The sequence below is a fragment of the Ciconia boyciana genome, chromosome 3 (genome assembly GCF_034638445.1).
Source record: "Ciconia boyciana chromosome 3, ASM3463844v1, whole genome shotgun sequence".
In the NCBI taxonomy this organism is placed as follows: domain Eukaryota; kingdom Metazoa; phylum Chordata; class Aves; order Ciconiiformes; family Ciconiidae; genus Ciconia; species Ciconia boyciana.
The window spans coordinates 83,852,019-83,866,411 of NC_132936.1; the positions used below are offsets into that span (position 1 = coordinate 83,852,019).

General features: G+C 41.8%; 1 protein-coding gene across 5 annotated transcripts in view; it reads right to left on the reverse strand.

Moving 5' to 3' along the window:
• The window catches only part of PCNX2 (pecanex 2), a 162,838-nt gene that overhangs the window by 3,683 nt on the left and 144,762 nt on the right, over positions 1-14,393 (reverse strand). For 3 of the 5 annotated variants that reach the window (XR_012041578.1, XR_012041577.1, XR_012041580.1), the window contains 6 exons: positions 12,709-12,853; positions 11,267-11,497; positions 10,645-10,919; positions 9,440-9,624; positions 4,415-4,863; positions 280-2,309 (listed from right to left, as the gene is read on the reverse strand). Coding sequence is in view for 1 of the 5 variants with exons in the window: in XM_072856348.1 (XP_072712449.1) it covers positions 2,136-2,309; positions 4,415-4,863; positions 9,440-9,624; positions 10,645-10,919; positions 11,267-11,497; positions 12,709-12,853 (1,459 nt within the window). In the remaining 4 variants the exon portion in view is untranslated. Of the gene's footprint in view, positions 1-263; positions 2,310-4,414; positions 4,864-9,439; positions 9,625-10,644; positions 10,920-11,266; positions 11,498-12,708; positions 12,854-14,393 lie in introns of those variants that run through there. The other 2 variants (XR_012041579.1, XM_072856348.1) reach the window with 2 other exon arrangements.

Consider the following 14,393-nt stretch of genomic DNA (forward strand, 5'->3'; position numbering starts at 1 on the left):
ATAGAATAATTTAGGTTGATTGGGACTACTGGAGTTACTTATTTTTGATGGAAATTAATGCAAACAAGTTAAAGATGTGAAAATTGGAGACCTAAGTGAGGCTAACCGAATATGGGAAAGGTTTTTTTAGTGCTTTCCACTGCTGCCTGTTGCCCTGCCTCCACACAAGGCAGGGTGTAGGAAGACAAAGCAGTGATGGTTTATCTTAGCAGGCTGCCATGCGAAAGCCCCCAAGGCAGAAATGGGGCTGGTGGCTGTTGCTAAGAGCCCTCCACCTACCTGTATAACCTCCATCCTTCATTTGTAATGAAGCACTTCATGAGCAGAGTGGTGGGAGGAGAGGTATGATCTGCCAGAAATAGTCAGAAGGGAGCAGCTGAATTCAATTTCCTCTTCCACATCCCACCTGGATGCTGGAGGAGACATTAGTAGGGCCTAAACTGCACTGATGACCATGTGTCTCAGGGGCTGTGCATGAATACTCTGCTTTTGCCCTTGCAAACATGAGCAGAATTTTGCCTAGGTTGTGCTGAGCTTTATAAGTAATCAATTCATCAAGATCTGAAGTGAAAGAAAAACAATAGATTTCTCAATTTCATAAGGCAGAAAGCAAGTGAAACCAATTCAAAATAAAAAAGAAAACCCAAAAACTGCTGCCACGCAAAACATACTTGGATCATTTTATTTTGGCTAGGTGTTATTTAGTTTTACTACTTATAATCTTAAGTGTGGCACAGTAGGAAGCTCAGAATGCAACTGTGTATCGCCTAGCAGTAATGAGACTTAGCTACAGCATCTCTTGTTAAATCTTTCTTGTTAATTGGGACAAGACAGCCTGGCTGCACATCATTGTGTTGAGAATTAGAAACAATCTATGGTAGTTACAGTAAAGAGGAACAGCAAGACACTGATAGCTGCAATTTTTTTTAATTAAAAAAAAAGAACACGCATGTGTGTGTGTTTAGACTGTATAGTAGAGGAAGGATTTGTTGCAGCCTTTTGGCTTCCAAAGGAGTCATGCATTCCTGTAAATCAGTGTTTCTCAAACTTTGTGAAAGCATGGCCTCCCTTTTTGTATCATCTGTCTTTATGCAACTATTAAACTGGCAGCAGCTCAGTTTCTCTGGGGGAGGGAAATCAGAATGCTCTGTAATTACTGGCTACAAGTGTTTATGGACACTGAGCTGTGTCCAGCAATTAAAGGCAGTTAGCTGTTCCTTTCCTAATACAAACACCTCCAGACAATAATTACAGCCTGCTTTGCACTTGTCTGTCCTTGAGGAGAATTCCCCTGGGCCCTTTTGCACCTCCCAAGGGGGCTGTTGCCTGGAATTTGAGAAACACTGCTGTAAACCAAACAGGAGCACGAGATAATACCTAAGAGCAGGTGTTTATGCAAAGCTGCTTTCTTTGCAGATAAGGTGCACCATATGCTTTGAAGGCTTTCCATGCACTGGATACTTTCTTTTCTCACACCTGACTTTTGTTAATCTGTGTAGCATGGCTCGTTCACACCATATTTCAAGATGGCTGCATGCAGTATATCACTCTGTGGTGCTATGTTGCTATTCAGAATTACCACCTGCATAACATGTTAAAGAAAAATAAGAGATTTGCTGTTGGAAAAAAAAATCCTATTTAGCTCTAATGTTACAGGACATGTTGTACTGTCCTTTTATGTATTCATTGCTTCTGTTCAAAGTTGCCTTTTGCTATATATGTCAAATGCCAATTAGTTTGCATGCAATCAGTTGTTTAGTTATGGCAGGAAAGAGATGTCTTGTGTGCTTTTCACTGAGTTGTATTAATACATTTCCCACTGTATTCATTCATGATTCCACCCATTCCAGGGGAAGGAACGTTAAACAGGTTGTATTCATTGTTCCAGGATTTACAAGAACCTGAGATGAAGTGGTGCTGTGTGTTTTTTAGGACATGTTCCCACCCTACCCATGCCAAGGCCTTTAGCTGAAGAACATCTGCCCCATAGTATTATTGTGTAGAAGTTAGAAAAATAAACATTTGGAGGTTGCTTGTTACATTTGAAAGAACCTAAACCCACGTGCAGCTCCCTGACCTAACTCTGTCTTTATTTAATTCTAAGAAGCGCGGGGCCCTTGCGCTGGGAATATTCCTTACTGCTCCTCAGACAGGCTTTGCTGAGAAGCAGTGTCTTCCAGGGCCATATCTTCTTGGCTGGCCCTTCTGCACTCCAGGTTCTGACTCATGAATATGGCATGGGCCGGACCTGCCTCTCGCCGCGGTCTAGGTTCTGTAGCATCAGTTGCTTCACCGGTCTCTGTGAGTTGCTAGAAAGAAAGAAAGAAATAAAGAAAAAGTCAACTGGTTTGGGAAATTTCTAAGTAACACTTGAGCTAGTTTTTGAAGTGACAGGTGAAAAAAGTTAAAAATTGATTTAGGAATGTCCTTCTGTGAAACGGCATGGGATTCTTAACATGCATTATTCACAAGGGGCTTCTGAAGAGGTACTTGTCACACTTTGTGTAATGCATAAATTTGGAAAGAAAAGCAGACCAGGAGCTAGAGGTTTAGTACCGCAGATGTACATGTATAGAGAGCTGTAAAATAATTTGGACTGAAAAGGACTTCTGGAGGTCATCCAGTCCAAACCGCTGCTCCAAGCAGGGCTGATTTCTAAGAAGTTGAATCGGGTTGCTCTGGGGCTTGCTTTATACATCAAATTTTACATCTAACTTACAAAGAAACCTTTTCATCAAACTGGAATGCAATTATCAGTCTGAAAATGTTATGCACAGCGTCACCCGCTGTAAGGAGTCCATTAGTATAAAAGCTTTCTAGAACTGTGCTGTGTTAACATTTAAATAAAACACTTCCTCCTTACCACTTTCAATCAAATAGGCACCTGGACGCTGAGTAGTTACTTTGGCCAGGACTCACCTCATCTAAATTTAACCATGTAGTATATCATCTAGTATCAACTTAGTATATCATCTAGGCTGTCAGTGGTTGGCAGAGAGATACAAGTGTCCCAGGGGAAGATTTCTTCCTGCCAGCTGTAAGGATGAAGTGGATTGTCCTCTCCGCTGAATACAGAGGCCACACCAACAATCTGCTGAGACTTCAGGCCCAAATTTTAGATGGTTTAGACGAGGTGAATCCTACCATTAGTACTCAGTATTGCAGATTGGCTGAGTTCTTGCAAATTAGGCTATAAACTCTTGAGAGTTGGAATTATGCCTTGTCATCTGATATGTTCAGCTGTACATGTAGAAATATTAATGCTCGTTAGAGTAATAAAGCAGGATTGGACCCAGATGAATAACGATCAGTCAACTTCTGTTGCAGTTCATGGCAAAACTCCAGGGAACTATACCATACATGGTATTTTTGGGATGAGAGCAAAATACACACATGCTAAGGAGCTTTTTTCACTTGAGGTTTGGCGAATTCTTTGAAAACTAGGGAAGTTATATGCAGTTCAGAACAACAGGAGCAGAAAAGTGTTTTGGACTTTCCATATCCACAGTCCATATCCAAATTGTTGCCAATTTGGTTTCCATTTTGATAGGCCAAATGCGAAAGTCTGTCTTAATTATGTTGTCAACTCAACCTCTAGTTGCAGTTGCCCTTTATCTCTAGTCCGTCTTCTCACATTACTGCTCTGTAGTGCTGAGGTGAAAGTTTCAGAATTCAAGAAAGCAACTGATGGCAACTAAAGTTAAATAAATATACTTAAGTAGACAATAAAACAATAGCACTACTCTGTGCATTGAATTTTCCAGGAAAGATGGGAATACAACTGGGAGCCTACTGGGAAGAGGATGGAAGTTCTTTGTGTGTACTGTTTTGCTGTTAGAAAATGCTGAATTGCAGGGCATGCAGGTTTCCTTTGGGAAATATTTCCTACAGACTTCCTTTGACTAACCCTTTCAGCAACAAGGTTTTCAGGTCCTGGATTGAATTTCTGGTCAGAGAGAGGGACAGAACAAGCGCACAGTTCAGTGGGAACCATTCCTCTTTGTACAAATAATTAAGTCCTGCATAAGCAAGCAAGGAAGGAGCTATTTAGTCTGCTTATGATGGTACACATCACCTGGGCTGCAGAAAATGGAGACCTAAGTCCCTGGTCTGAGTGAAAGGAAGAGGAACTTTGCCCCAGTTTGCAATTTCAGGTGCGTGCTTAACAGCCAACCTGTCAATTACGTACAAATACATCACTCTCATATACACACTAATATTAAACAGTCTCATTTTCACTGTGATGTAGCAAAATCCAAAATAAATACCAAAATTCTGATGATGTTTTGGAAAAGACTGTTTTCTGACCCATGAGAAGGAAGAAACCAAACGGTGGCGAGGACAGTTCAGGAACCCGACAGGAGAGCAGTACAGTAGCTCATGCTTAGTACTGCTATTTTGGCTTCAGCCTTACCCGAGTTGCTTGACTTGCTGCTCTAGCAGATGGACCCATGGCAATATTCATACTGCTGGATGACTGGGTGTCACTGGTGTTACCTCCGTCTGCAGCTGAGAGCCCTGAAATCACCAAAGCACTTGAAAAACTTCTCTTGCCGAACAGCAGGCTGAGAGTTGAGCTGGTGGAAGAGGCCAGACTGGACCTGAGCATTGCTGCAGCTCGGTCCTGCACAGTCAGCTGGCCAGCAACAGGAACAGCAGGGGACTGGGAAAACACAGATGTTGCCGAGTTGTGGAATGACAGCTGACTACCAGAAAGCCTTGGGGCAATTTCATGGGCAGATGTAGATGTTTGAATGAAAGGCTGGCGGCTTTCTACAATTGGTCCAGAGTGACTTGAAGCAGGGGGCCTTTGGTTTAAAGCAGTGTGTGCCTGGACGGACTGACTCCTGGGTTTTCTCCTGCCTTTAAAAGAAAGATTAATATATTTAAGTAAGTGGCATCCTGATGAACTCCATGCTATTGACAGTGTCCCATGTGTACATATTACTATTGGCATATTACTACTGGTTTTATCAGCATAAGAATCCCAAGAATAACAGAAATAACAAATTGCTAAACCTATGAACCTTTCTGTGTTTTCCCTCCAAGGGTTCTGGCTTTTGGTCAGAACAGCTCCAGTGGTTCTGCACTGAGTCAAAAGAGAGGAAAATGAGAAGACACCCCAAGGAAAGTACTCTAATCACAGGCTCATGCCTCTTCTGCCACGTACATTTTAACCTGCCCAGTGAATGACTGAGCATAGTGTTGCTGTAACTCCACTACCCTTTGACACCCACACTAAAGTAGGGGATGTTGAATATCCACCTTAAATGGCTTGGTATAATTCAATGCAAAAATAAAACGAAAAAACCTGTGAGTTAAAACAATGTCACATTAAAAAGAATTATTCCTGCATATGGGGAAAGAAAATTTGAGAATTCAACCAAGTGGAAGACTACAGCATTCAAGCCACAACAGTTTTTAAGACTGATTTTAAACCGTATCAGGGTTCCAAGAGTGTTATTTACAGTGTATCACAGACTGCAAAGATGCGAACACCTCTAGTTAGGGTAGTCCATTGGAGGTCTGAATGAGACCCACATAAGGCTCTTGCCCCATTCTGTGAAGCGTCTCGATGCAGCCACTATTGGACACAGAAAGTAGATTAGATAAGCTATTCTGACATGCCTAGACAATGTCTTCCTGTACATATACACCCCCATTACTGACATTTATTTCAACACCTTATGTCATTCAAACAAATGATTTCTGTATTTCTTATGCTTGCATATTTAAATAGGCAGAAAATGAAAAATAAGTCAACTTATTGGCCAGTGAATGCACCAGATACCTGCTTGCACCCAGGCACTCTGCAAACGGCATGCAGTGGGCTGGCACGCGCCACAGGCCCCGAAAGAGTTTACTGTTTCTGCAGACAGGCTCTAACCCAGGCTTATGCAGCAAATACGCAGCCATGTGAGTGCCTGCTTGGCTTTTTTGCTTTCCAGGAAACTCCAAACATTAACACACGCTGGCATTTTGGTTTCCTAGCTATAGCTGTGGGGTAGAGGGTTGATGCCAGAAAATCTGTTGAGAGCTATCAACGCAGAAACAAGTTTTGCTGGCAGGCATTTTCAGGTTGTTGGTAATTTTTTTGCTTTGTTTTTTCCCAATACCTGAACTACGGAGGAGAGGGAAGCACTGAAACTCCTCCAGATACTGAAACTTTGCAGGCATAATGGAATATAAATCTCACACTATCTTCTAGAAACATGACTGTTTGCTGAATTCATGAGTGTTCCAGTAATGCAGAATTTCATATCCAAACTGTTTACATTATATAGCTGAAACACACTGTTTTACATCCACAGACCTGCTTTCCAGAGGCTGGTATCATTAGCCCCATTTTTCAGACGCTGAAGCGAAGAGAATTTAGGTAACTTGGCACAGAGCCAGGTGGCAGAGCTGGGCCACAACCTAACTGGAGCTCTTCAGCTGGACTAAAACCTAGTTGGTTTGGCAAGCACTGGACACTTTTGCACCACATTTACAATGTATTTTTAGTTCTACTTTTATACTCCAAACAGTTAAAAAAAAATAATTTTCCTAAGATGGCATGCAAAGCAGCATTCTCTGTAGGAAGAGCCCTAAGATCTCTGCTTGAGAGCAATGGGACAGATGCACGTGGCTCCTGTGTGCCACGTTGCCGGTATCCTCTGCACTTCAGACGTGATCCATCGGGAGGGCACGTGCTGGGATGGGGGTCAGGCCTGGCCGCTGCACTGGCAGCCATGCGCACGTCTGGCCTCCGCAGGGATTCAGGTTCTTCAGACTCCGGGGTTTTGTTTAAGTGCTTTGGTTTCTACATCTGATGGTTATTTTAATATGTTACCCTTTTTAAATAAAAAGAACAGACTGGAATTAAGAACAGAGGGGCTGTGGTGTGTTAGTTTGTGCAGGGGCTAACGTGGCCAAACATCTGTTTGTGATTTAAACTGCCAAGCTGACCCCTGTCCAAAAGTATTCTATATTCATCCCAAACGCAGTGGTTAGAGCATTGGACAGGAGACCACCCGCGTCTACACATAAGTAACTCTGTCCATGAAAACACTTAGGAAACAAAGGCTGTTCTATAAACTGCATCATGAAATAAGGACACTTTGGGGGAGAACCCCACACGTTTCCAATGCTCCCAAGTTTGGTCGCACTTTTATATAGAGCTTTCATTGCATTTTGCAGACTCAGTGGCACCAGGCTGCAAAATGAAATATGAAATATGAAAACATTAAATGCACTTGATTCATAGATTATGAGTCTAGAAGGGATTGCTATGATCATCTAGTCTGCTGTGCTATATAGCATGGGCCATAGAACTTCCTGGAATTAATTCCTGTATGGTATTGCTAATTACTATGATTATTTTTAAGAAATGCATTTAATATCTCTGGTCATGGAGAATCCATCTTAACCCTTAGTCACTTGTTTGACTCTTAATTTACTCTCACTGTTAAAAATGTGCACTTGTTTTCAAATCTGAATTTGTTTAGCCTTGTTATATCGAAGTCTGCTTGAATCAACTGTCTTTGGTCACCTTTTGTTGCCCAGGTAAGTACTGACAGACTACGATCAAAGCATCTTTTACAATATAAATTGTTTGAAAGCTCTTAATCTGTCACTACAGGATGTATTTCCCAGATCTTCGATCATTTTTTGGCTCTTCTTTGAACTCCTTCCAAATTAAAAATGTCCTTCTTCAATTAGGGCGGTAGGACTGTGCGTGGTAGGCCAACAGTGTCCTGAACCAAAGTCAGATTGACAGACATGCATTACCCAGGTCACTCTTTTCATTCTGCTTTTTTAACAACAGGCATAGCATAAGTTCTTTCCCAGTCCTCTGGTGTCTCTGCCTTAGTGTCCCGATACTTACTGAAGATCAAACAGAGTTTGCTTTTTAACCAGCTCTCTTAAAAACCTTCTTGAATGAGAGTCATTTGGATTTGCTCAATTAGGCATATAGCTTTGATAGCCACTCTTTCACGTTCTTTGTAGCTGTTAGGCTGGAAGGAAGTACTTCATCATCAGTTCGCAGAAATAGATCATCTGCATTTTCCCAATACAAACCAGACATTTCTTTTCTCATTTCTACGTTATTGGCAACTCTGCCTTTCTATATAGTGATGGATTGAGACCACTGTTAGGATTTCTTTTGCTTCTAATACTCTTTAAAAATAAACAGCCACAAATCTACGTTCATCTTTTTGTCCCTAATGGTGCTAGCCAGAAACTTCTCCTTGTTTCATTCTCTTTCTCTTATCAGTGGTCTCTCAGGACTGATTACTGATTTGCATTTGCTATTTTCCACTTCCTTGCATTTGTTGTGCATTTCTTCATTTTACGTCAAAGCCAGGTTGCTTTTCTTAACTAAGTGTGTCCTCCTCTCTTGATTGTGGTTTTCTGGGCACCCAATACGTTCTTTTAAACAACTCACAATTAACTTTCATTCTTGTATGGCATGCTCAGGATCATTATTTTACAATTAAGTTTGCCATTCTGATTACTGCAGTGTCAAGTTATGAGTATGCACATGGGGATTCCTCTAACACTAGACTCAATTAAAAGCAGCAGTTATTTTATTCTTACAGGATGATTTATATTCAGGGCAAGATTTTCTCCAGTCCTGTCCATTATCTTTAATGACAGGTCAAAATGATCTAACAGGAAACAAACAAGTGTCATACCCCTCTAGTTCTCTGCTTCAATTTATACAGTAATACCACAACTTGTTAATTGGCTTTACATTACAAAGCCGGTGAGACCTATCGCACAGTGATAGGTCTCACAGTGACCCACTGCCAAACTGAATGTATCTTTCCAATGTGAAGGCCGGTAGCTCTACCTTGTGAGTATGTCTGAAGTACTTTTGAATCCATATTTTACTATGAGAAGGGCTCAGCTGTTGGTTGACAGAATGATTGGCAACATTTAATTTTCTCCTGGTAACTGCTGTATAGATGTAAGAAGTTATTTCCTATTTGTTCTCCACATGCGCTGACAAACAGCCAAACCAATTCCTCAAATAAATCGTCATGGTCCTTCCAAGATAATTAAGATTTTTGCATACTTTCACTTCTGCTGTTCCCAGCCAACAATAAGCACAGGTTCACTGTGGTACAGGCTGCCTGCATCGCACATGTAGACTCCCTCCCATCTGCATTTCTCATTCTGGCATTGTTAGTGGCACCTCCTAGTCCAAAAGTTACACATAAAGGAGTTTGACAGTGGAACCTTTGGTGAATCACATTTGTCTTATACCCTCCCAGTAGATACCTGGAACAATATCAGGAAGCCATCTCCTGCATGTGCTTGGTCATTAGGAAAGACGAAGCGCTCTCTCTCTAAAATTAGTTTTCCACTGGGTATGAGTACGCCCCAAAAGCATCTGCCTACATGGCCCCTCAGGAGAAGACTACAGAAAAAGCCAAGTAAATTGTGCAAATACCTGCACGCTGGTGGACCTCTTGAGATGGAGCTTGCAGCTGAGGGGTTCCATCTCTGGTGGGCTGCGAACTACTGCTCTGGCTTGAATTGCCTGTGGAATTGCTGCTAGACGAAGACCCCCCTCCACTATCCACCTCTTCAACGTTACCTCTCTCGTGGTGAGCTGCATGGCAGTCCTTCCGCATTCTGTTTGCAGGAACACACACGTGGTCAGCCACTTCTTATGCACAAAAATTTGTGCCACCAAAATGTGTAACCGTACTCTCTCATACCGCTGCAGGTCTTTTGACATTTTACAAGATGACAAAGATGATGATGTGGTAAACTTACTTGGAACAAAATTGTATATGACACAAACCAAATCTTACCTTGTCTGTGTTAAGTGGCTTTGGAGCCCTGCAAGACCTTAGGACTCTTTATCTAATGTTACAGTGGTCTCTAAAGATCAATTTTTGCATGAAGTAACCAAGTAGCAAAGAAGAGGAATGGGCTGGAGGGAGCTCAGTGGGAATGAGCTGCATGGTGGGAAACTAGCATATTAAGCCACTAGATTTAATCTTGTCACTTTAGCATAGGTCTTGGCATGCAAGCTGGCTCCCATAGTCTCTCCATGGTCCCCTGCCTCTCCTCAGCCACACTGGCGATAGGGCAGGTGGAGGGAATGAGACAAGAGTGAGTTATTGCTGTATGGGAAGTGCATGTAGGAATAAGAGATGGAATGTGTCAGATACTGATCATGCATACCTAGGGGAAGTCAGGCAGTTTTGGTGGATAGTAAGTACATTTTTAGATGTGTTTTGGTCAAGAACAATGACTTGGGGATGATCATCTATACTGCCAAAGCTTTGGAGCATAACCCACCAACACATTTACTCATGTTCTGACATGTCACTGAGTTACAGAAAAGATACCCTTATTTACAAGGCATAAACAGTAAAATTCCCTGGAATAAGGGAAATGTCTGTAGTGCTAAGTGACTTGATAATGAATCTTGTTGAACATATAGAAAGCTTTGCTTAAAAGCCATGAATTAGTTAATGAATTTGCTTTCTGCTACATCTGTAGGGCTATTTTGTATATTCCGAGTTACTTGCAATTAATTTTTTACTCATAGATAACAGTACAGAATTACTCTCTTTTAACAGAAAATACAGTGAAACCGAGACCGCAGGGTCTCTATCTGCATAGCCAAAATTTAACACCTACCTTAACCATTTGGATCTGAACCACTTTTTAATGTTGTCCAAACTGACAGGTCCCCCCCAAATGTTCCTCAGTTGGTTGTGTGTCCCAAGGTAGGAGGTGGTTAAAGGGGAAACGTACATTGGATATCCCAGTGGCTGATCACACGAAGAATTAATTAAGTTCCGCAAGACCTGTTTATTGTTCTGGATGCTTCCTCTCTCCGGGTTACGATTGCGTAAGAAAATCAGTTCCTGCTGCTGCCCAGCCCAAAGGCCTCTGACGCACTCCTTGTTGACCTACAGGTAGGTTAAAAACGTGGATCATGTGAAAACGTTTGCTACTTAAGATACAGAACTACGCGATCTAGGTAGAACAGCAGTAGCTGTGTGTGCAAACACCTCATGTCTTTGCACCAACAGGTTTTATGAAGTTTTGCAGCTACTCCCTGGTAAAGCCTGGAATGTTATTTCAGATACACAAACATATGGGTGCAAAATGGAAGCCAACTGAAGAGAGCTCTTTTAGCCTCCAATCCCTACTGCAGTAACTACAATCAACCTCTCCTTTTGGCCAGATTACTCAGAAATAATATTAGTTACCACAGCCCTAAATTACTGCAATATTAGAAAGATGGTATATATACCTTGATAACCTTGAAGCTCAAGTAGCTCTTGTGGAGCATGATAACTTTATATTCGTCTGCTCCTTCATCTACCACGTGTCTCAGGGTTAGCAGCTCCTCTCTGTTGGAGAGTACAGCGCTGCGCCAGGCTGGGTCCCCTTCGTGACAAATCACAACCTTTTCTTCAAAAGATTGGATCGCTTCATACAAAACTGCGGGGTCCTCATACTCATCTGGGCAGGTGAACTGGTCCTGGTAGAACAGGAAAAAGTATTGAAAAGGTCAGGTATATTTGTGAAAACACAAAAGCTATTACCAATAAACAAAATCCTGTTTTTTGAACAGTTGCCAGCTGACCCCTCAAGTGACTTGCCATTTGATACAGCATGTCTTTGGGGAGGTAGAACAATTAATTTAACAGTAATACAGAAAGGTACAATTTTTGTTTTATTGTAACCTGTTCTGATCTCACATCTCCACTGGACAAAGACACTTGGAGAATGCCAGCTTATCCACTTTCTTTTTATAAAGTGGGAAACCACAGGAGGCAGAGCTTTTGGGTAAGCCAGAGGGAGATCGGAATCACCTGGGGCATTCCACAGTTCTTATGGAAATCCTTATTTCTATTCATGAAAAACCACCAACAAAAGCACAGACTGGGAATCCATCAGCAGATAATCACAATATTGTGTTACTGCTATAGCTGTCACGCAGCAACACGGCCAGTGATAACATTCATAAAATTATTGTGTCAAATTCTCAGATATGAATTCAAAGTAGTTCCACTTCAGTTACATTCAGAGTAATTATAAATATCATGCATGATAAAAGCATATGATACTAAATCATAATGTGCCAGAGCAAGAACAAAATCAACTCCAAGCTATACAGGGGTTGACCTGAAGAAATTGGAGCAACTTCAATGGAGGTGTGCCAGATTTTTACAACTGAAAACAGAACAGGGTCAGAAGCAGCCTGACATAATCAAACAAACAGCCATGACACTAACCCTTCAAATCACTCTCCTCTCATCTGTGTCTTTTAACATATGGAAGCGTTACATGTGTATTGCCATTCACAAAAGGATTGATAAATTAGCAAAGAAATTAGTCTAATCAATGTATTTCTTTTCAATCTAGAAACCGTCTTTATGGTATCCATGCAAGTAAAACATGACATGACTGTCAGTTTTGTTGTGATGAAAAATGCAGAGTCAAGCTCTGCAATATGAATGGTTTCAAATGGGCAGCTAGGGGATACAGAAAAGAAGATCAAGTGAATGCAAAATAAATAAATGCCAAGCTTTTCCATTTTGGTTAAGGAAGTTTCTCAGAATAAGGCAACAAGTACTCCATTTCCCACTCATTTTTTTAATTTGAACAGTTTCTAAGGTTTCCTGTGCTTCCCTAAGGAAACAGATGCAGTAGTAAAAGTCGAAAATAAAAATTTAAAAAAGACCCTACCTGGTGTAGCTTCAGAGACATTCGGATTGCCGGGGCAACGACCTTATGCAGTAAATCCATGTCTGCGAAGACCCACTCATCTTTTGCTGCTATCCGAAAGTCTCCTTTGAACAGTGCATGGAGCCCGTAAAGAAACGAGTCCAAGCTGTAAGAGAAAGGCAGCAGTCACTCCCAGAAGTGATTCCCACCTCACCACGCTGGACCCCTGCCAGCCGCTGGCCACGTGCTGAGCTGTGCAGTGCCCAGTGGCCCTCCGGCACAAGGTGAGCTCCTGCAGTGGGCGTAAAGCAGGGGTCGCATTGCAGATTTCTCGGGGTAAGAAACCATTCTTTGGGGTAAGTGGTTTCCTTCTGCTTGCACTAAACAACTGGCCACGAAACGAGTGTGGCACCTGGAACAAAGGATGTCCTAAGGATGGGTGGCTGGGACATGGGGTGCCTCAGGGTGCTGCTTCTCTGCAGCTGTGGCAAAGAGATCAGGTCAAAGAGTGCCAGCTGCTCTGCAATCCCTGTGCAGGCAGCAGAAGCTGCCCCCTCATTTGAAAGTTTACTGATTGGGCCTGTTACTCTTAGCAGTTCTCCTTGCAAGGTAAAGATTAAAAAAAAAAAACAGCTGTAAAAAATATTTTCAGCAAATCTGAGACTTTTGTCATGAAACTCAAACCCAGACCTGAACATTAAACCAGATGTACTAAGAAGAATACTAAGTTTCAGGAACTGTTCAGCAAACCAGGTGAGAGCATGAATCAAACAACAGGCATTTCATACTGAAACAATGAGCCCCAAAGCAAATATGCACTGGGTTTCTTTTTTCTAATATAAGAAACTAGATGTAACCAGTTCTGCCTGACCTTGGATGATGGTTTGCCTGGACTTGAGATTTAAGCAAGAGGTAAAAGGTACAAAATGGAGTAGTTGTTCGAAAATGGTTGCACGAAAGCTTTGTGAAGGGAAACAACCAGCCTTCAGCTCCAATCTGCACCCCGAATCACAAGCTTCCCACGACACCACAGCCACTTGGATAATGCTTATATAGCAGGACTGCTGTCCTAATGCTGCTCTGAAGAAGTGATCTCGAAATTGAGGAAAACAGAACCATCTGTTAAAAACAGGCATCTCTTGCAAACCCACAGGACATGGTTTCATCTACCTGCCAAGATTTTACTCACTCTTAAAACAGTTGATTTTTTCAGATTGTAAAGGCTCTGAGGAGAAGCTGCATTAAGATGTTAGCAGTTTTCATTACCACCCAGGTTTTCTCCAGAGAACGCATAATCTTTCCACATAATTGATCTTTCTTAATTATTTTAGGAAAAGAAAAAAAATCTTTTAAATTTCTTCTCTTCTCCGAGAGAGGGAGAAGAGATACTGGGAGACTGCTTGGCCTATCCTCAGCTCAGACACGTTCTAATTTTGCCCTTGGTAACATGTTTTAGAAATTAAAATGGAAAGATATAGATGTTGTTACCAGAAAAACAGCTGGATACCGATTTTCTCCACAAAAGCACTGTGTAATACAAATCAACTAATCAGTGGGACCAAGGACAGTCAGGAAGGCAGGGCTGCTGTCGCTGCTGGGAACATGAAGAGTACGGGGAAGCTCTTGTGAATTCTTAACTGATTTGCATTTATTAGTATTAAGTTACATATTAAAACATGCCTATGTGAGACAGGCACTTCCACTCA